The sequence below is a fragment of the Numenius arquata genome, chromosome 2 (genome assembly GCF_964106895.1).
Source record: "Numenius arquata chromosome 2, bNumArq3.hap1.1, whole genome shotgun sequence".
NCBI classification, from domain to species: domain Eukaryota; kingdom Metazoa; phylum Chordata; class Aves; order Charadriiformes; family Scolopacidae; genus Numenius; species Numenius arquata.
Genome location: NC_133577.1, coordinates 24,059,339 through 24,079,367, shown reverse-complemented (window position 1 = coordinate 24,079,367; position 20,029 = coordinate 24,059,339). Strand labels below are relative to the sequence as shown.

Genomic DNA, 20,029 nt, shown 5'->3' with positions numbered 1-20,029 from the left:
TCAGTCTGGGGAAGAGAAGGCTCAGGGGAGACCTTATGGCAGCCTTTCAGAACCTGAAGGGGGGGCTACAGGAGAGCTGGGGAGGGACTCTTTACCAGGGAGCGTAGCGATAGGACGAGGGGTAATCGTTTTAAATTGGAAGAGGGGTAGATTTAAATTGGATACCAGAAAGAAATTCTTTACTGTGAGGGTGGCGAGGCACTGGAACAGGTTGCCCAGGGAAGTTGTGGATGCCCCATCCCTGGAAGCGTTTAAGGCCAGGCCGGATGGGGCTTTGAGCAATCTGCTCTAGTGGAGGTGTCCCTGCCCACGGCAGGGGGTTGGAACTCGATGATCTTTAAGGTCCCTTCCAACTCTAACCTTTCTGTGACTTTGGGTGACGGAGAACCGCGGTACTTGAGGGGGCGCGAGGCCGCGGCGGGGAGGCGAGCGCGGCCCGCTAGCGCATGCAGCCCGCGGGGGCGGCCGGCTTTCCCCGCAGGCAGTGGAGAAGGCGCCCTCTGCCGCCGCTGGCTGATGACGCCAGCGGAAGTGCGGCGGGGTCCTTTCTGTCTGCCCGCTCGCCCCAAGGTGCCTGCGGAGCTCGGCGCCGGCCGCGCGGCGGGAGGGAGGGAGGGGGCGGGCGGGGGGCGGCGGCGACGGGACGGGACGGGAGCGGAGCGGAGCAGAGCTTCCCCTCGGCGCCGGGCACCATGATGGTGGGCAAGACCAGCGCCATCGCGGCGGGCCTTTGTGGCGCCCTTTTCATCGGCTACTGCATCTACTTCGACCGCAAGAGACGGAGCGACCCCAATTTCAAGAACCGGCTGCGGGAACGTGAGTGTCTCGGGGCCGCCCGCTCCCCTCTCTCCTCACCGTCCCCGTCCCTTACGGCGGCCGCCGTCCAGCGGCCGCCCCCCTGCTCCCCCATCCCACGCCCGGCAGGCACGTGGCGCCTCCGCAGCGCCCTCCCGCTCCCGGGCCCAGCCGAGGCTCGGACCCGTCTCCCCCCGCCCCCATTCTCCCCGGCCACCCCGGGGCGGGGAGCGGCCTGCCCGGCCCCCTCCCTGCGGGGGAACGGCCGTCAGCCCCCGCCTCAGCCCGCCTTGCCGCGGGCACGGAGCGGGAAGGACGCCGAGAAAGGCCTGGAGGCTGCGGCGGGGCCGGCCGGGCCGGGCCGGGGGCTGGCGGGCGGCATTCGCCCCGGTGTGCTTGTGCGGGGCGGGCCCCGAGCCCCCGCTGCTTGTGGCCTCTCCTCGTCTCTTTACCTAAAGCGGGGGATGGGGCGTCTTGTCGGGGGATGTTTTCTGCAGTTTGTGTAGTTACTGGGTAACCTGGGGTTTCTGCATCAGAAGCTTGACTTGGGAATAAATCGCCTCCCTCTCGTTTTTAAAATGTAGCTATCCGACACCCTCAGCCATAGTGTTATCGCCACTGCATTTACACAGTGACGTTAATTTTTTTGATTTTGGAAGGCTGTCAGATAAAGCACCGCAGGCTCTTATAGGGAAATTGTTGCTGCGGTAGCAGCCCTCAGGTATTTCATCTGCTGCATTCTTAACCCTCCTGGCAGCTCTGCTATTAGCTTCCAGGATAAGACTGAATGCCAGAGAAAACTGGTGATTAATCCAAAATGCAGAGCTCTTTTCCCGTGGCTCTTCATTATTTCACGTCTTCAACATTTATTTAAATATCTTAATAATTAGGGAAGGTGTTACATAAAACTCTAAGTGTGAGTACTCGAGGTACTCAAATTCACCCGAGGTACTCAAATTAATCACGAGAAATAAGCTGATATTTGTTGTGCTGCGTTGTTTCTATGATGGGAATAGATATAGTGTTCCTTTGATAACTAATCTGAAGGTAAGAAATTACCATTAAGGCAAACTTTCACAGCAAGTAAACGTAGCATGATCAGCAGTTTTGTGGATGGAAGAGTCAATAACTAGATGGGTTAAAAATTAATATTTACCTGATGGTGTTTAAAAGTAACTTAAATGCTTTGATTCTGCCTTAATGGATTGAATTTGTTGGGTGACCAGTGTTGATGCTTAACGGCGTATTAATTCCGCTTTCTGTAAGCTCTTCCACAGCAAATTATGTCTTTTGAATACTTCATCTCCAGGCCCTTGGTCATGTATGTAAGATCTCAGACACATACTTTTTGTGTATCTTCCAAGTACCTTTTGCCCTGCAGTGCAAGTCACTCATAGGGAATTTTTAGTACGGTAAACTGGTATGTGCTTGTCTTGCGGAAGCAAACTTGATTTTGGGCTGCAGAATCAGCCATGTTCTTTTCATGATGTTAAATATGTAGTGGAGAAAATACTGGGTTACATAAGATTTTTGCAGAAGGACTGAAAATGATTTTTGCATCCCATTGTTTTCATTGTTGGAGCTTCTCTCCTGTAATGCTCTCAAGGTCGGCTTGCTGTGGTTAAGAATTAACATTTTCTTTAAAGTGGAAAAAATCCATTGTGCTCTGATAGGGAATGGCTGTTGTCATTTGGAGGACATCACTGTATGACTTATGATCCTTAGACATGATACACTGGACTACTCTTAGTAGAAGGGTTTTAGATAATATTAAGAAATTTGTTGTTTGTTTTTTTTTTTTTTTTGTAGTAGTGTAACTGATTCTATAATATGGATGCTTCTGTAGTGATGCCAGTGATCTGATTATTACAGCATTTTTACTGTTGGAGAGTAAGGCTTGGGATGTAAAATATTTCACCAAAAAAGGTCCAATGCAGCAGCCAGTTGCAGTTCTTTAGATGAAGATACACTGTTTCTTGGCAACAGTAGGGGTATTTGATGAAAAACTTGTAGAAACCACCTTTACAGCAGATCTTCTCCAGTGTCATTTTTAGGATAAGTTTGTTTTTCAGACTCCGTGATGTGATATCACCAAAATTTGGGAAGGACAGGCGATCCAATATGTCAGTGGATTGCCTGTTATATTTGGTCAAGCACATGCTGAGAAATGAAAAAGCAATTTTTTTTTTGCCATCCCAACTTACTCTGTACATCTCTTTGGGTTGTTTTAGGAAACCAAAGTTTACAATGCAAAGGCCCATCATAAAAACAAGGTGGCCAAATTCAGGTTTCAGGAAAAAAAAAGTTGTGATTTGCTGGGAGACTTGAAGAACTGCTGGACTTTGGTTTTCCAGATGTCTTGATTTTCTTTATTTAGCGGGTTTTGAGGGTTTTTTTAAGGTTTGGTGTTGCTAGTTTGAGGACATGAGCGTATTTAATCTTGGGACCAAAAGATAGCAGAGCTATGAACATCTGGAGCTACTTAGGTTCCACAGCTATATTTCAAGATACATTTTTTTTTTTCTATTCGTGTTCTTGAATGTATAAACCAGAACTGCTCTATATGCAAGTACAGACACTGATCTCTTCCTTCAGAGACAGCCAGAGTTTTCTGCCCGTGCTGAGCTCTGCCTCAGAGCACCCTCTGCCTGGGCAGCTGGGTGAGAGGAGAGCAGTAGATAGACTTCACCCATGGCAGCTGAGGATGCAAACGGCTTTTTGGTCATTCTGCTCCTTGGTGGGACTGGCTGTGAAGCTGCTGGGGCAACTCAGGGATTTTTTGCAAGCCATGCCAGCCTGTCAGGTTATCCATTGGTTCACATTTGAAACTTACTGCCCGTGTACAAGAGCTGTGCCTGAAGGACCTGCAAGTCACGTGCAGTTTGAGAGCTGCGGTTTAGCTTTCTGTCTTGGATGGATGCACATGCATTTCTGTGTTAATTAAGATTCCTTCTATGAAAGATTACCTTTCCCCTTTTATAAATGTGATGTCTTTAGAAAAGAGGGAAGTTCTTAATTTTCTCGGAGGTCCCTGAGGGAAAATGAAATATTTTTGGGGGTTTTAGGTTTGATTTTTTGGTCCGTCCCCAAGCCATTGCTTTTTGCTTGGTACATCACAAATGTAATTTTTGGGTGTTGTTGCAAAGATATTTTAAAACTAGTGATACCAACCACTATGGGAAGAATTCTTAAATATCCTTTAGAGCTATTTGTTTTTTGTAATTGTTTTAGCTAGTGGACTTTTGAAGTAAAACTGTAAAAACGTATTAAGAAGAGGAAGAAAAATTGCATGATAATCAGACTTGGAAGATTCTGTAGATCAGTATTCGGTTTTAAAATCTTGGTGATTCTTCACATTCCCTTACTATTTTCAGGTTAAAGTATACGATTTCATATGTGTGTGATCAGTGGTCAAAATCTTTTATTACGTAGTTACAGTTACCAGTGTGATTTTTTTTTTTCTTTATCTCTGAATGCTTAACCTAGTAATACCTGTTGTCATGTTTTAGGAGATGTCATGGTCACACCGAGAAAACGTAATTTTCGCCTGAAAACAATGTACAAATGTTAAGCTCTTGCTCTTTGTAATTTTCATTGATGTTTTCAGTGAATGCACTACAGTTGCAATGTGGCTTGTTTTGACAGTGAAACATTTCAGATACTATTTTTTTCCCTCCATTTTTGTTTAATCTTTAGGATTTTATGTATTAGCAAAACTGGTTTGCATAGTAGTGCAAACTTTAAAGTTTTGTGCAATTTAATGCTTCAGAAAACTTGGAGTGAGCTAATTGAAGGCACCAGCTTTCAAGAGATGATTGGAAACAACCATAATGGTAAAATTATACTATACTACATTTCTGTATGACACATTCTTCTGTATATGATGTTGTAAAATAACGTACACAGGTCAATAGGTTGTAGAAGTTCGGGTGCTATGGGTTATTAAGGTATTGTAGAAGGCAAAAGGCTGATCTGTGTAGTTAGAATGTGAACTCCCTTTATATAAGGAACACTTGATCTTGTCCATAAATTTCAGCTGTTGCATTGTCACTACTAGGAAATAGTAGTCCTGAATGTCTTCATAATGCAGACAATCGCAAATTTTTAACACATTGCTGTTAAAACTGCTAGTCATATTTGGAAGTAGTTCTAGCTTGTAAAATTGTCTCAAAATAAAAATCAGGGCAGTTGTTCTTTGACAACATAGATATTCACTCAGTAGGCACTGAGAACAAATAGTAACAGTATAGTTGTTTAACCATAGGCTGTATTTAAAAGTTATATTGGTGTAACTATTTCAGTTGATGAACTGATGACTTACAAAAATGATTATTCTAAGGAAATTCTATGAAATCACTGGTATTAATATAATTATTCTTTCTTGTATGAATAGGTGCTACTATGAAATATCTTTATACCTGCCTAACTGCATTAAAAGCAAGCTACATATCATTTTAATCACAATAGTTTTGCTGGAGTGGTACAACTTTACGTTGCAGACCAACTTTATTTATGCCTTTAGGTTGGGCAATTAAATCTGTAAATGTTTGTTCCATCTGTAAATACTTGCTTTCCTCAGATTTCAGAAAGGTATGCCTTAATACTGCTCTTGCCATGGGATGATGAGATACTGCCACCTATTTAACTATTTCCCAAGTGTTTGCTATAGAACGGCTGGGAAGGTACACTTAAGTACTGTGACCTGCTAAAGTTCCTGTGGGTGGTGCACCATATAGTTCAAAATTAGCCTTGACTTGTGGGCAGTTCTTCTGTGGCTTATCACTGTTAGACATCATATAGAGAAATCCCATATTTCTCTGATTCTCTTTCCTTCTTCATGCCTCTAGTGCATGAGGTGGATGCTCTGCTGCAGGTGCTGCACAGTTGGCATTTACCATAGCCAGCAGGGAAAGAATTGCCATTTTGGGTTGGTATGCTACTGGCAGCCTTCCTCAGACCTCTCAATCAGATTCTGTTGCTGGGAGTGGGTTGCGGTCCTGCGTTCAGTCTTCAATATTTGGAATACATTACTGGTTTCTTCTTCTGAACGTAACTTTGATTTGTTCATGGTTTTGAACTGTAATATGAAGGGGTTTTTAATAGCAGATTAAAAATGTAAGATGTTTTTCTTCTTGCAGGAAGGAAGAAACAGAAGCTTGCCAAAGAAAGAGCAGGGCTTTCCAAGGTAATTCTGTGTTCAATAATGCAGTGCTATTTTGAAAGATGCTTCATTTGTATTATTGGTAAGATTTGTTTAAAGATCTGTTTTGATTCCAGCATTGGAAACACTTCTGCAAATATGCAGTCTTTAGGTTTTTTTAATGCTCGCAGATAACCATATGAAATGGTTGTTCCTTTTTTTGTGTCAGGTAGAGGCCTTAAACTAGAAAGTACATAATTTACTGTGTGACTTGATAGTGTTTTCCTCTTCGTAGTATGTGCAAGGACTTTTCAGACTTAAAAATCATTGATGGCATACACCTATAACTGAACTTGATAGTTTTTTTGCTATAAGCATTTATTTTCTCTTTCCTTATCACCAGTGGATCCTGGAAGAAAAGATAAATCTATCTTAACCAATTGTAAGATATATACTTGTGATAAACGTAACAGACCTTAGAGTTTGTATTTGCTACAAAACTGTGTACTTAGTAAACTTAGTAGAGGTATTTCAGGCTCTGTCTCTCTACAGATTTGTGATGCAATGATACGAGCCCCCAGTCTGATTTTCAAAAATATTCTGTGTACATTTAACTTAGCGGTGACATTTTAAATCTGTGTAACAGTATGGTTGTGTATGTGTTTGATTTCAGTTGAGAAAGTTTTCTTTTAACTTCTGTTTATTAACTGATGTTTAAGGGCCAACTTCAGTTTTACTGTGTGTGTTGTAGTTGCCTGATTTGAAAGATGCTGAAGCAGTGCAGAAGTTTTTCCTTGAGGAAATTCAGCTTGGCGAGGAACTACTAGCTCAAGGTAATAGATTTTTTTATTTTATTTTATTTTTTTATTTTTGAAGGGTAAAATAATTCTCTACCTTTGCTAGATGATGATTTTTATATACTAGTATCTTTTGGGGAGTCAAATTCACCTAGGAAAATCGTTTACTTGTTTCTAACCTTCTGTGTTCAGAAGATCCAGCAAGAGAGGAGGAAAAAAAGTGTGGATTGATTCTTAGTAATTTAATCCACCGTTGATGGATGTTTTATGTAAATACTTACAGTGTGGAAGAAGGTTGTTTTCAAAACATTATGATTTCTCATACAGGTGAATATGAGAAAGGTGTTGATCACTTGACCAATGCCATTGCTGTGTGTGGACAGCCACAGCAGCTGCTACAAGTTCTACAGCAGACACTTCCACCACCAGTGTTTCAAATGCTTCTAACTAAGCTCCCTACAATAAGCCAGGTATGTGAAACGTTCCCTGTTGTTTTGGTTTGAAAATAATTTAATTACTTCTCTTATCCACTACATCAGTCCTGAGTATTGCTTTTTGTAATGTATTTTTTGTATATGTTCCATTAGATTAAAAGAAGCTTTTATTTTCATCCCAAACATTAAAAAGTGTATATGAAAAATACCGTGTAGCATTAATAGCAAACAGGGTAAAATAGAAATGCAAAATTTGCCTCATGCATAGGGTATGCTGAGCTCTTCTGATGTAGAGACGCCTGACCGCAGCTCTGATACTGTAAGTGGGTCCGCTCTTTCCCAAATACAAGTTGGGGGATCAGAGAAGTGGTAACTTTCTTGCACTAAGTCTTGAATTTTATTCTGTTTTAATAATATTACTACAAGTGTCTGTAAGTGCTATAGAAGTCCATTAGAATTAATCTGTTGGTTTTGCTAGCTATAAACACAAATTGTTAACTAGCACCAGGTCACATGACCATTTGGGAAGCTTGGAGGTTTCCCTGATAATAAAAGTGTTTGTAGCTCTGTGTATAAAATGCCCTCCCTTTTTAGCCTGAATAATGTGCAGGTAACATTGGTAATATGCTAGCAGGCAAGTTGATCGTGAAATATGTTTTATGTTCTTGGAAATTCAAGGGTACTCCCTAATGGTATTACCTCACGTAAAGCAGAGACTGAGTGCTGTGCATTAGTGAGCTCTCTTTACAACTTAGGTTTTGTTTAAGGTTCACATAATTAGTAGAAATGCTAAAAAGTGTCAGGTACACAAGATGTAAAGGTCTGGGGAAACAGTGCTGCAGAAATGTTTCCTTAGAGGACAGTGCCAAAAAACACACAGAGATCATCATTTGAGGCTGACAGGATATTATTTATCTGACTTTGGCTTTGTTAGACGTTGCACAGTACCTAAGCTTTTGAAGTCAGTTCCGCAGAAATTATGTCTAATAGATTACCATTTTTAACATTAATCAGTTTGATCAGTAATTACACTGCTTAATGTTCAGTGTAAAATTACATTGCTTGATAATCAGTTGCCTACTGTCAATTTTATGTAATTGTGAATGAGTTTTTCTCCTTCTTACAGAGAATTGTAAGTGCACAGTGCTTGGCTGAAGATGATGTTGAATGAGGTCACACCACAACATGGGGGAAAAATGTTTTCTTACCCCAGAAGATGAGCATCACTAGGGGGATAAAGGGGCAAACATAGTAGTTAATGGACTGTGTACCACATCGGGTTCTACCAGAGTTAAAATTAACTTTGTGTAGGTGGGTTTCGCAGGATTTTATTTATTATCCCAGTGAAAAGTGTATTTTGATAAGAATTCATTTTATAAATACACTGTGTTGAGTTATCAAAGTATCACTAACTTCATTATTATTAAAATATGCAGTTGTAATGTTGTACATATAAAGACATAAAACTACGACCTATTAAAAGCCCAATGCTCATTTTTGAAAAAACAAAGTTATGGCAATAAAGATTTATCTGCACTTGTGTGTACCTATAGTACTACTTTAAATTTCAGAAAATTTGGGTGTCAGAGCAAATGATCTAAAAAATGACTTAACATTAAAATTTATTTTTAATGTTATGACGGGTCTTCCAATGCATTTAATTAAGTTTAAAACCTTACGTCGTTTCCTGAGAAAATAGACATGATCATTTAAACAGTAACCAGTCGCCTTAGAAAGAGATGCAAATCAGAATGGTAATAGATGGCTGGCTGCAGAAAGAACGACAAATCCATTTCTGTCAGGAACAATAACATCTAAAGTGATGCAAGTCAAAACTGTATCTGTCAAACATGAAAGCTCTGTTAATGCAGGTGTCTGAAATAAAGCTGTTTGGAGTAGAACCTGGGGCAGATTGTGAGAGCACAAAAGTTGTTTTTTTGGAAAGCTTAAAACGTTTTTGCAGGACAGGCAGCTAACGTTTCAGTCTCTATTCTTCAAGACTGTAGAAAATGGTTGTTAACAGTCTTTGGCATTTGCCTTAAAAAAATGGCGCTAATAAGGTAAGATGATGATATCCCCAGGCTAAACTAGCTAAAGCTAATGGAATTGGAAAAGTGTTGTAAAATTTTGGTGTGATGTGATACTGTAAACTTGAATTTAGGTAAGTTTTCCTTTGCCAGTGAAAAGGAGGCAAATAATGTACAGACTCAAGTGAGTAGTGGAAGTGACTTCTGAAAGCAGGTTTTCCGTGGATAGGATGTTCTAAATGTCAGACCAGATTGGCTTCTACTGTTCTCTGGTTTTGTGCTATCACCACTCAGGTGGCAGAAGAAACAATTAAAAATGTAGCTTTATATTTTTGGTGTGGTGACTTCTGTTTTAACTTAAGGAGAAGAAAGCAGGAGAATGCTTCGAGGTGTCCGTCTTTCAGACCGGCTGAAAGTTTGTGCTAATGATGTTGATACATTGGTAGTAAGGTAGTAGCTGACGTAGTCCAAGTAGAAGTGACATACTGTGAGAGCACTTCAGCCAACGTTCCCATTTATCTCATTTCAGCCTGCTGTAAGTTTCTGTAAAGGCAGATTCTTCCAAGCCAATAGGTCTCAATGAATTTCAGAATTTGCCTTACACAGAATTTTTGAGGTGAAGTGAATAGTTCATGGTCACCTGCCAGTCAAATACCCGAGTTTGGGAGTAGAAATCGCTCTTCCTGAGTCAGTCTGCTTAGATGGTTTACCATGGAAGACATATTTCCCTCTTAGCCCGTTGAAAACACAATTTTGCAAGATTTAAGGTGCTATTGAATCTTTCTGTAATGTGACAAATACTGAAGTTAACGGCTGGTACAAACAAAAAATTCCTGAACAGCTGGTTGTAGTTTAAGACTATTTTTTGTGCTTGCATTGTTCAGGTAGCATAAGGTAAAAGTAAAACTTCGTAGCCATAATCTTCAGGTTACAATGGCTGGTTTGCTCTTTTCCTTTTCATTTATTTTAGAGGGACAAAGTTATTCTGCACCTAGAATACTTAATAAAAATCCTGTGAAATTCTGGAAGGTTTTATTTTTAATCAGTACAATGAGGATTTTTGGAGGAGTTTTTCTTTTCTTTTCTAACCCTTCAAAGTAAAAAGTAAGAATTTATAGGTCGTCCTGACAGAACTGTTAGTACATTTACCTGCTCTCCTTGCTGGTGGTGATCGCTTCAGTGTAATATCTTTTTGGTTCAGCTTTTAACGTTGTCTTAAGGTTAATCAAACTCTTTGACCCTGCCTTGAAAAACAAATCCAAACAGCATGGGATGAAAGGGGCACCCTTCCTTCAGAACTGAACAATTTTCTGTACTCTTTGGTGTAATGATGACAATTTGAATTCACAATTTAGCTTACAGCAAAACTCTCCTGAATTAAGTATGTCTTAGCAAACCTGGGTGTCCATTCTTCTGCTTTTGCTTGTTGATGGTCTGGTGGTATCTACAAATGGTCATTACTTTAATAAACATCAAAGACATACATATTACTCTAACCCTTTTTAGTTTTCTTGATCCTGCAAAGTTAGATGCAAACAAAATTTTAGATAGCATGGGTTTAAATGAAGCCTTAAGTACAAATTTGCTTTCATACTTGATAACCCAGAAGTACCTGGTAGGTATGCTGGAGCAAGCTCTGATACCTATTTTGAATGTTTTGGCTAATAGGGTGGGAATGAGGAATCCTTTTAACAAGGCTTAAGATACTTTTTTCTTTTTCCCAAAATCTGATGAAACTAATACCTTAGAAACTTTGAAGACTCGGAGATACTGTCTAGAATGGGAATTTGGTGTTGCTCCAGCAGTGGCAGCAGCTTACAGTGGTGTAGCTAGCATGTACAGCTCACAGATGGAGCAGGCTGTAATTAAGAACTGGTTTCAGATACAAGCAAAGTGCAGGTCATTGGAAGTGCAGTGGTAATGAGGGATGTTATTGCATCAGCAGTAGTAATGCGATTGCATTAGCTGTGCATGGCATAGTACCATATTTATTTTCACCCGTGCAGAATAAAAAAAGGTGGAAGCGAGCCATTCCAGTTGTGGATTCTGTTGCCATTGAGCTCAGAGCTGATGGTTAATAGGATCTGTAATCTTACTTTACTGCAGGTAAAACTACTAATATTTCTCCCAGAAAGAGCCATCCTACCTTCTCTGGTGCTTCAAGAACAAGGCACTTGTTTTCAGCACTAAGAAGGTTTCTCATTAAGGAAACCAGAGGTCTGTTAGTTTTATGTTGGGAGGTCTCCTATCGTCAGTTATGAGCTTCTCGGGCAGCTTTTGTAGAAAAAAAACCCAGCTAGTTTCATCATCGTGCAGTACTACCTTTGATGTCTCACCACTAAGTTTTCTAGATAATGGAATCGAATCCAAAATCAGAGTGATCAGGCATACACGGAATCATCTGGCACTAATTTCCTTACCGTGGGGGATGACAGAATATTATTGTTGCCCTTAACTTGAAAAATGGTGAAGTCCCAATCCTGCTGTGTAGGAGGCCAGCCAGCCATCATCAAAGGAAAGCTCCAGCTATTTATGCACCCAGAAGAATCTTCGGTCTAAAGTTTCGTTTGCACATCTGTTGATGGTGTGTTTAAAGTCCAATAGACTGAACAGTGGCCCTGCATGACCATTGTGTTAAAATTAACATGAGTTAGAACTTCAAGGGAATCTTTGAAGTGGTCACTAAGTGCTTTTAGTGTGTGTTTCAAAGGCACGTTGTACTGTACACCCATGCTTCTGCGTTTTTAAACATACGGATATGAAAAGGGCTGATGTGGAAAAAAAAATCAATTTCTTCAAGTCTTGGTTTGGTTTTTAATGTGTGTGTTTACACTGACCAGTAAAGCTTATGGTCTGCTTTGTGCAGTGACCAAAAAAAGCCTGTTGGCACAGCAGTCAAATCTGCCCAAAAGCCTGTTGCAAAGAGATGAAACTTGTGCTTAATTCACGAGGGCTGGGCTAGCTTTCATCAGAGGCACTCCAGAAACTGAGCTTCTGGTACAGGTAACAGTACTTGTTTTCTGCATTTGTACCAAAACAGCTTCCCAAAGAAGATGTGGATATCAATGCCGTTCTTGGAGGGCAGAATTTGCCACATCCTGTGTATGCTGAGTGTGTGAGTGATGCCACAGAAAGCAGCTGTCCCTTTTGAGATGTTTCTGTACCAAACTGTCCAGCATATTGGCACTAGATGATAGGCAGCTTTTTCAAAGTACAGTGATTTCCATATGTCATTGAAAAGAAAATCAAGGCTCTCACTTCTTTCCCAGCAGTAGGGGCTAATTTTAGAGAGTATTTACTGGACATCTTCTAATAAGGTCACTACCTTGTTTTCCAGTCACTGCTGTGAGCAAATAATCACGAACTCTTAAAGGCCTCTGTGAAAAGGCTTTTGACTCCATATAGTTCCATTTCCTGTTTTGTAAAAGTCAGGCCTTGATTTAACAGGTTGACAGATGCATGTCCTCCTCCAGCACTTGCTCACAATTACCATTGTTTCCCTTACGCCCTGAGGATGTTCTTGACTCATGGTCGGGGTGAGAGGATGTCTGTTGGTGCTCCCCCGCTGCACGATAGTTGCTGAGCGGAGTGTTGTTGCACAATGTTGCTAGCAGAATGTTGCTACAGCCTGCGAATCCGTCCGGATGGTCCGTGCTGCAAGACAGTTATGAGTGACTTTCATGTATGAAATTTCTATTGTGCAGGGGGACAGAAAACAGCTGGAATCAGATAGTCCTGCCTCTTCACAACTTGGACCCTTACAACTGAAAACTGATTTAGTCTCACTCATTTATTTGAGCAGGTCTTAATCTAAACAGCAGAGGGCAGTTTTGCACACAGGTTCTGTGCAAGCTCATCCTGCAAAATCCTAATTTTTAGAATCTTCCTTTCTGGTGAGGTGATGCAATGCAGCATTTTGTCCAGGCAAATTTGGTATGGTGTATGAGACAGGGTCAGTGGGGCAGCAGTGGCACGTGTTTCTACTGATACCTAATTTTGGCTTTTTAAACCCTGTGTGTTTGGTTTGTTGTGATGAGATGATTAGAAGGATTTCCCTTTTCTTTCTCCCCATCCCTCAACACAAACCAGGTATATAGATAAGCCAGCTGCGTTGTGCGACTTAAACTGTGCAACGAAATGCAACCAAATGTCATTCCTAGGCATGCAAGAGAGGAGTTTTCCCCTGCCCAGCTGTGATTTTTCTGGGTAAGCTTTGCTATCTGGAATGAGAGGAGTGCAGTAGGGGTGGAAGAGAAATCTGCATCTCGAAATTCTGCCTGGAGCTGGACTCTGGCTGTGACGGTCCGTGTGAGGATGAGAAAGGGCAAGATACTCTACGTTGGTGATAGGATGTAGTTTTGTTGCTTGTAGAATTTCAGCTTAAGGTGGCAAAATCTACTCACCCTGTTGTCATCCTGTAGCTGACGTGGAGTGAGCTGGGGTCTCCCTCATGCCTTAGAGGCAGCTGTTTGTATCGTAGGGACACCGTGGCTTAAACCCAAATCTTAACTACTCCTGCGCCTCAGGAGTGTTCTTTCCTCTGCTTCCTGAGCTGTGCTTGCAGAGGGAAGGTGTATGTTTATGACATACAAATAAATGGAAGTCTTCAGCCTTTGTAGCTGTTGATCAGCATTTTTCCAAACATTCAACTCATAAGAAATTCTTCAAAGTCTGCTTAAAACATGGCAAGTATCTAGAGAAAGAGAGCTGTTTAATAAAAGATACTGTCTCTGCAAACCATGCTGCTTCTCCTTCCGTAGGTCAATCTGGATGTGTTGTACTCTGTAAGATAGCCTGGAAGATACAGAAATTTGCTGTAACAAACCAATCTTTGCCTGTTTTGGCATGTATGTAAAAGAGCATTTCCTGGAGCTCTGAAACAACCTGGTTAGCATCTTCCGTTGTATTTAACATTATTTAATGAGAAGGAATGTACATTCAGCTTTGATGATTAAAATGACAATGATTATTGCATGAATTTGTTAATTATAATGCATTGACTAATTAAATGGAGAAATGGAGAAAAGGGATTCTTGAGCGAGCATGTTCTTTGAGAAACTCTCCTCCGGTCTTTTTAATTGATAGTACATGACTAATCAATTCATAGCAGTATCTCGTTGGTGGGAACAGCCTGGTTCTGATGGAAATTTACTTTCACCACACGTTGACCTGGTATAATGTAATTGCTTGGTCCTGTAAGTTACTGCAATGAAGACTTAACCAACTCCTGGAATTAAGGAGGTGGAAGTTTTTGCTTATATAAAGAAGAGAAGCCCCATCTGACCCGAGGTTGCAGCCTCCATGTTTGTTGAGTTCTTCTAGTTCGAGTGTTTGCTGTAATGACACTCAGCTGAATTTGCATAACCATGAGGGGCTGTTATTTGGTTTACATTTCATTTTCTTTTATCTCTCCATCTAAAGCTTTGATCTTTAACATCAGACCCCTTGGCTTATGTTAGAAGTTGTCTGAAAGAGCTAAGGGCCTTTTTTTTACTTCTCTGTAGGGATGTTATCTACTGGCCACTGGCACTGGCAGAATTCTTAGCATGAAATTATTATTATTACTTCTGTATCAGCAGAGATGTGTGTGGCACTCTGAAGAATCTGTCAAGATGAAGTTTCTGCTTCTGCAAGCTCACAGCCTGCGGTCCTGATCCTGTAATTTACTCTGCATGGTCCTTTCCTCACGGAAACCTAAGCAGTCAAGAGCAGGACATTGGGACAGTGACACAGGAAGGGAGAAGGTAAGGTTTAGGATAGTATGATTGTTTTGGTAGTTATTGGGTGGGTGTTTTGTTTATCTGATGAAGCTCTGAAGCTTGCTCCTTTTCTATATCACATTATTTTTAGACTGGTTGGCTAATCAGCGCTAGTTACTAGTATCATCAGGAAAAATCAGACCTCAACCAACCTGCTTATAAATCATGAAACCTACCAAAAGTAAAAAAAAGGTATTAAAGAGACTATAATTGAAAATATTTGAAGCACAATTCCCCCCAAACTGAAATAAAACAATACAAACTGTCAAGCACTGGGTTAATTACTCTGCTGGCAGTCCTGCAGTTCATAAGTGGCTTCTGCATTGTAAATGTAAGAAGCAATCTTTCAGAAATCTGGCTTGCTGTTTGATGGAAACTTTAAAAGGAACTCTGACTGTTCTGTCAAAACTTAGGAATCAGCCTACACCATAGTGCCAGAAATTCAGTGACACCGTCATGCAAATGGGAAGGCTGGGACATAGGTATTAAGCAGCATAAATAAGGCAAACAGCTTAGAAAGCAATGCAGTGAGTCAGCATCTGTTGTAGATGTTGGATTGCAAACTGAGAATACATGACAACCAGATTAAATGGTTGAAAACTGGAGAGGTACTTTACTGAGAGAAATTTGTAACCCAGATTTGGACAGTTGACCCATCCTTAAAAACAACGTGGCCTTCTAAAGCTTGCTCCTAATGCTCAAAGTCCTCATGGTTACAGCAGATGTTATCTATTTACCAGGATGGCACAAAGACCCTGGGATGGAATGTATTGATAGTGGGGCAGTGCTCTTCCCATGCTTTTTATCATAAAATGTGAAGCAGGGGAAATAATTGGCTCCTGTGTAAAATCCCTCCCTTCATTTTTGGTTGTTTGCAAGATAGTGTTTGTTATGAGACTCTGCCAAGGTCGGGAGCAGGGTTTTTCCCTGCTGGGTTGCTCTAAAAATTTTTCGGCAGGCCTGATAATATTTTTCATTAGACTGTAGATCTTTTCACAGATGGATGTCTCCTACCTTGGGCAGCACATTTTCAATAAAAATAGTGATCTCACCCTGATTTTAAAGGAAAAAAAAAAGCAGATTTCAGTCTGACAGAACCAGCAATGGCTCGGACTCAGGATCCTTTATGGCCTTTCCTTTTTATTTTTAATCTTACTGTTCAAATTCTGCCTCCCCAACTCCTGGTAGTATTGCAGATGTGTTCTTGGTCTCCTGGGGTGACAACACGAGCTTTGTTGTTGATTGATGCAGCAGGGACTTTGTAAATTCAAGGTATTCATATGTCATCACAGTATTCATAGTCACCAAAGTATTTGTAGACGTCATCACTCTGGGCTTTTGAAGAAATGCTGCTGTAAGACTGATTCACTGGAGCAGCATAGATTATCTTCAGCTTGGGGAACTTAACTGCATTTTCCGTTCTTAGAAAACCACATTATTTTTGCTAGTATCAAATAATATCACATGGCTGTTTAGTGCCCATGCAGTACAGCTGTGCTCTTCTGAAGCTTCACTGTACTCGGGGACCAAAGACGCAGATCTATCGATTAGCTAGACATACCATCCTTTGCACCAGGGCCAAATGCAGTCTGCTGCTAATCACCTTTCATTGCTTATATGATGTGACAGTGGTCATTTATTTCCAGTGGGAAGTGCAAGAACAGAAAGCACTTTGCCACGAGGCAGAGCTTTGTGGGCAGCCTTGGGTGCCCGCTGCAAGGCTTCTTCCATTGCTTCCCAAAATGATGGTCTCTTCTGGCAGAGTTCAGGCACTGGGAGTGGTTTTTTTTTTCTGGCTAAATAGAAGTCTGCTGCAGCCAGGATCTTCCAGTTTAACATCTTTCAATGAATGTCAGGGTTCGCATACACCAAAGCTCTTTTTTTCTTTTTAACTCGCTGTGTGAAGGTCATACAAAATAATTCATTCGCTGCCCTTTGCTGGGTGTCTTCCAAAGGTAGAGGGCCTGTCTTTTGCTATCTAAGGGGATTAGCATTTTGGCTTTTCTTTTTTTCAGTGTTGAAAGGTTAACATTTGTATTCTTTTCCGAATACAAAGGAAATGTGTCATTGCAGAGGCACATAGTGGAGTTAAATTTTCAGGGGTGGTACTGCAGATAGCATCTGGGCACACAGGTACTGAGGCTGACAGGGCTGGGAACTGGGCATCAGCTCTAGATTCACGCCTGTCTCCTTGGGACAAGGTAGCGCTCGCTGGTCCTGCCAGCCCATCTTTTTGCTGTAGATGTCCATATGACCATTGCAGAACATGCCGAGGCTGCAGTAGCTTTGTGTGCAGCAGCAATGACAGACGGGAATCTATGGGCCTCGGCTGAAAACCACCAGCTTTTCCCAACAAAGCCAAATTTGTTTTAAACTTCCTTTTGGTGAAATTTTTCCCTTTGCCCCTTGCCTTCCTACACCGATCTTTTGTAGACCAAGCGGTTTGCTGTTGTGGAGCTTGGTTGTAAAGCAGTGAAAGGAAACTGGGCCCCGGGTTGGGGTACCAGTGGCTGCTGCCTGGGGACGGGCACTGGTGGAGAGCCTGCAGAGCCCGCTGTGTTCTGGCTTCCCGGAGCCGGTGCCACTAGATGGCAATGTGGCACTCCTGCAGCTGGAGCTCCCCTTTCCTTTCCTGTAAAATTTCGTGCTTTTTCTGTATTTATCTCTGCCAAACTGATGATTGCACCCACCACCCCGGCAAGAGAACAGAACAAAATCATTTCATAGAACATTACAGCTGTTGTGCCTTTTTCTTTTCTTTTCTTTCTTTTTTCTGTTTTTTCCCCCCAGTTCTTTGTCCCACAGCAGGGTGCAGAGGTTTAAAAACCTTCTTTCTTAATCGCTCTCCTTCTAAAAACAGAGAAAACACAGCCTCTCGGGAGCAATTAGCTGTGAGAAAAGCATTTCTCAAACAATTGCCAGGAAATATTGTCTTGACCGATATTCCTGATGTAACACTGTCGTTCTCAGTACTGTTATTCTAAGATACTCAACTGCAAAAACAGCAGGGTACAGATCTGTAATGTACAATCTGCAGCTTACCACCTACCTTACCTTTTTATATCCATTTACTTTCAGTTTGTGTCCTCCCCGCACCCCCTGTAGCTATTCTGTTTAGGAGAAGTGAAGAATTATTTGTGACTCTCCTCTAGTGACTGGTATATCGGGCCAAGGCTGTGACAAGACACAGCTGAAAATTAAGGTTATGCTTCTGCTGCCCGGGTTCCTGATTGAAATTCAGTGGCAGTGTGCTGCGGAGGAGCTCAGGCTGCACGCTTACAGCAATCCCTTCTAGCCTTAAAGCCTGGCAGCCTGAGAGTACATGAGGTTGCTGAAGCCTGAATTTCAGTGGGAGCAGCTGGAGAGCAGGTATACATGAAGCAGGCAGCAGAGGTACACTGAGACCAGGGTCTCAACCCTGAAAGCCCTCTCCTCAGTGTTGTATTCATGGAAGACCGACCAGGCTGTAGGGTGGGGAGAGGTTGGAGGAACGGTGGTAAACTTCAAGCGCTAAAAGCCAGCACTGGCAGTGGCTAGGAACCGCTGCTAGCTAGCCAGCTAGCTCCATGTGCACACATGCATGCCCGTTTGCATGCACAGCCATAGCTGTTTGTGTTGTGCGGTTCAAATTTTGTCCCTCTTTACATAAATTCATGGGGATTTGAGAAACGAACCTCGCTCTGTGGGACAGGGTGTGAACTGAAGCACCTTCTGGAAGACAGACAGCAGTGTAATCCTTTCATTCAACCCTGTCTGCAGCTGCTTTTTATAAACTTGGCATAAATACGTACTCAGTGAGGCCAGGCCTGTGTAGCTGGAAAATATTTTCCACCATCCAAAAAAACAGAAGATTGGAAAAAGAGCCCAGAAATTGTGCATAACATGGAATGGCCTCACTTGTGGTTTTTTTCCATGACTTCCTCAGCTCATTTTTCTGCTGCCAATTTTAGAAGCCCATAAGTCATACTTGTTAAACTTTCTCAGTTAAAATGTAACTCTAAGAACAAAGTCATATGATATGTTACAGCCAAATAATCCTTCCAGAGCCTCCGACTGGAGAAAAGCTACCCTGATCTGGCCAGCTTGCCAACCTGCATGGGCTCTTGTCCCAGGAGAGGCAGGACTGAGGGGGCAGCTTGGCAGCCTGAGCCCCAGCCTTGCCACCCTCCCCGGGTGAAGGCTTCCCTGTGGACTTCAGCAAGCCTTTCTCCCTGCTTTTGCTAGGGTAGGCAAGCCGTTGGTGGGTTATGTTGCAGGTCGGTCATCACAGAAATTCCACCTCCTCCTCTGGAAGGACTTTAGGCAGGAGGCGAAGCAGAGGAGGGAGCACAGAGGCTGGTGGGGTCCGGCAATGGAGGGCTGAGACACCGTTGCAAGAAGGTGCCGCTGCCCGGGGGGTGAAGGAGCCAAGGGGTGAGGAGGCAGCAGGTTGCCAAGGGCGAAGTCAATTTGCTGGAGAGTTTGAAGAAAGGGCATCCTCACTTGAGTGCATTTTTAAGCATTGAATCAATACGGAAGTAGTCGTGTGCCAGGAGCAATATTTTTGTTTGCCAGTTTTGCTCTCTTCTGTAAGGTGATTGTGCTTACACCGGGCTCTAGATGGTTGTGTTGAAGTACCATCTCTTGTCCAGGGTCTGCTCTGTCCCCTTGCACAGAACAAGTCCTGGTCACCACTGTGGGGATGTCCCTCTGAATTACACTGTCCAGAGCAGGATTTGGCTGTTGGCCCTGCCAGCAAGTGATGCCTCAGCCACCACCTCCATGCTGCAGTGTGGCCCCGGGGCTGGCAGTCCTGGCCTGGGCTTGGGAAGGCAGGGAGTGGTGGTCTCCCACCAGGGTGGCCTTGGGCAGCCTCTGTGTGAGGGACCAGAGCAGGCAGGGGAGAGCGGGGAGTGGAGCCATGAGGAGCTTCTTTCTTGGTCCACTCACTCTTCCCGCTTTGCTTCCCCCTTCTGCTGGGGCGGAGCAGCATAGAGAATCTCCTTCTGGAAAAAAATAATACACAAATAAGAAAATACCTATGTTTTTTTCCCTAAATATCAGCTTTTGAGTTTGGTTCTGGCCCTCGGTGTAAGCT

At 42.4% G+C, this 20,029-nt stretch overlaps 1 protein-coding gene and 1 non-coding gene across 2 annotated transcripts; both read left to right on the top strand.

The window, feature by feature from the left end:
• Positions 1-603: 603 nt before the first annotated feature.
• Positions 604-9,521, top strand: TOMM20 (translocase of outer mitochondrial membrane 20). The gene is made up of 5 exons (XM_074168628.1): positions 604-816; positions 5,934-5,980; positions 6,687-6,768; positions 7,060-7,202; positions 8,293-9,521. Exons 1-5 carry the CDS (start codon positions 693-695, stop codon positions 8,335-8,337), a joined length of 441 nt encoding a protein of 146 aa, XP_074024729.1. The 5' UTR covers positions 604-692; the 3' UTR covers positions 8,338-9,521.
• On the top strand, positions 1,529-1,663 carry LOC141462700 (small nucleolar RNA SNORA14). The gene has a single exon (XR_012463215.1). It is a non-coding gene; the product is annotated as a small nucleolar RNA SNORA14 (small nucleolar RNA).
• Positions 9,522-20,029: the final 10,508 nt, after the last annotated feature.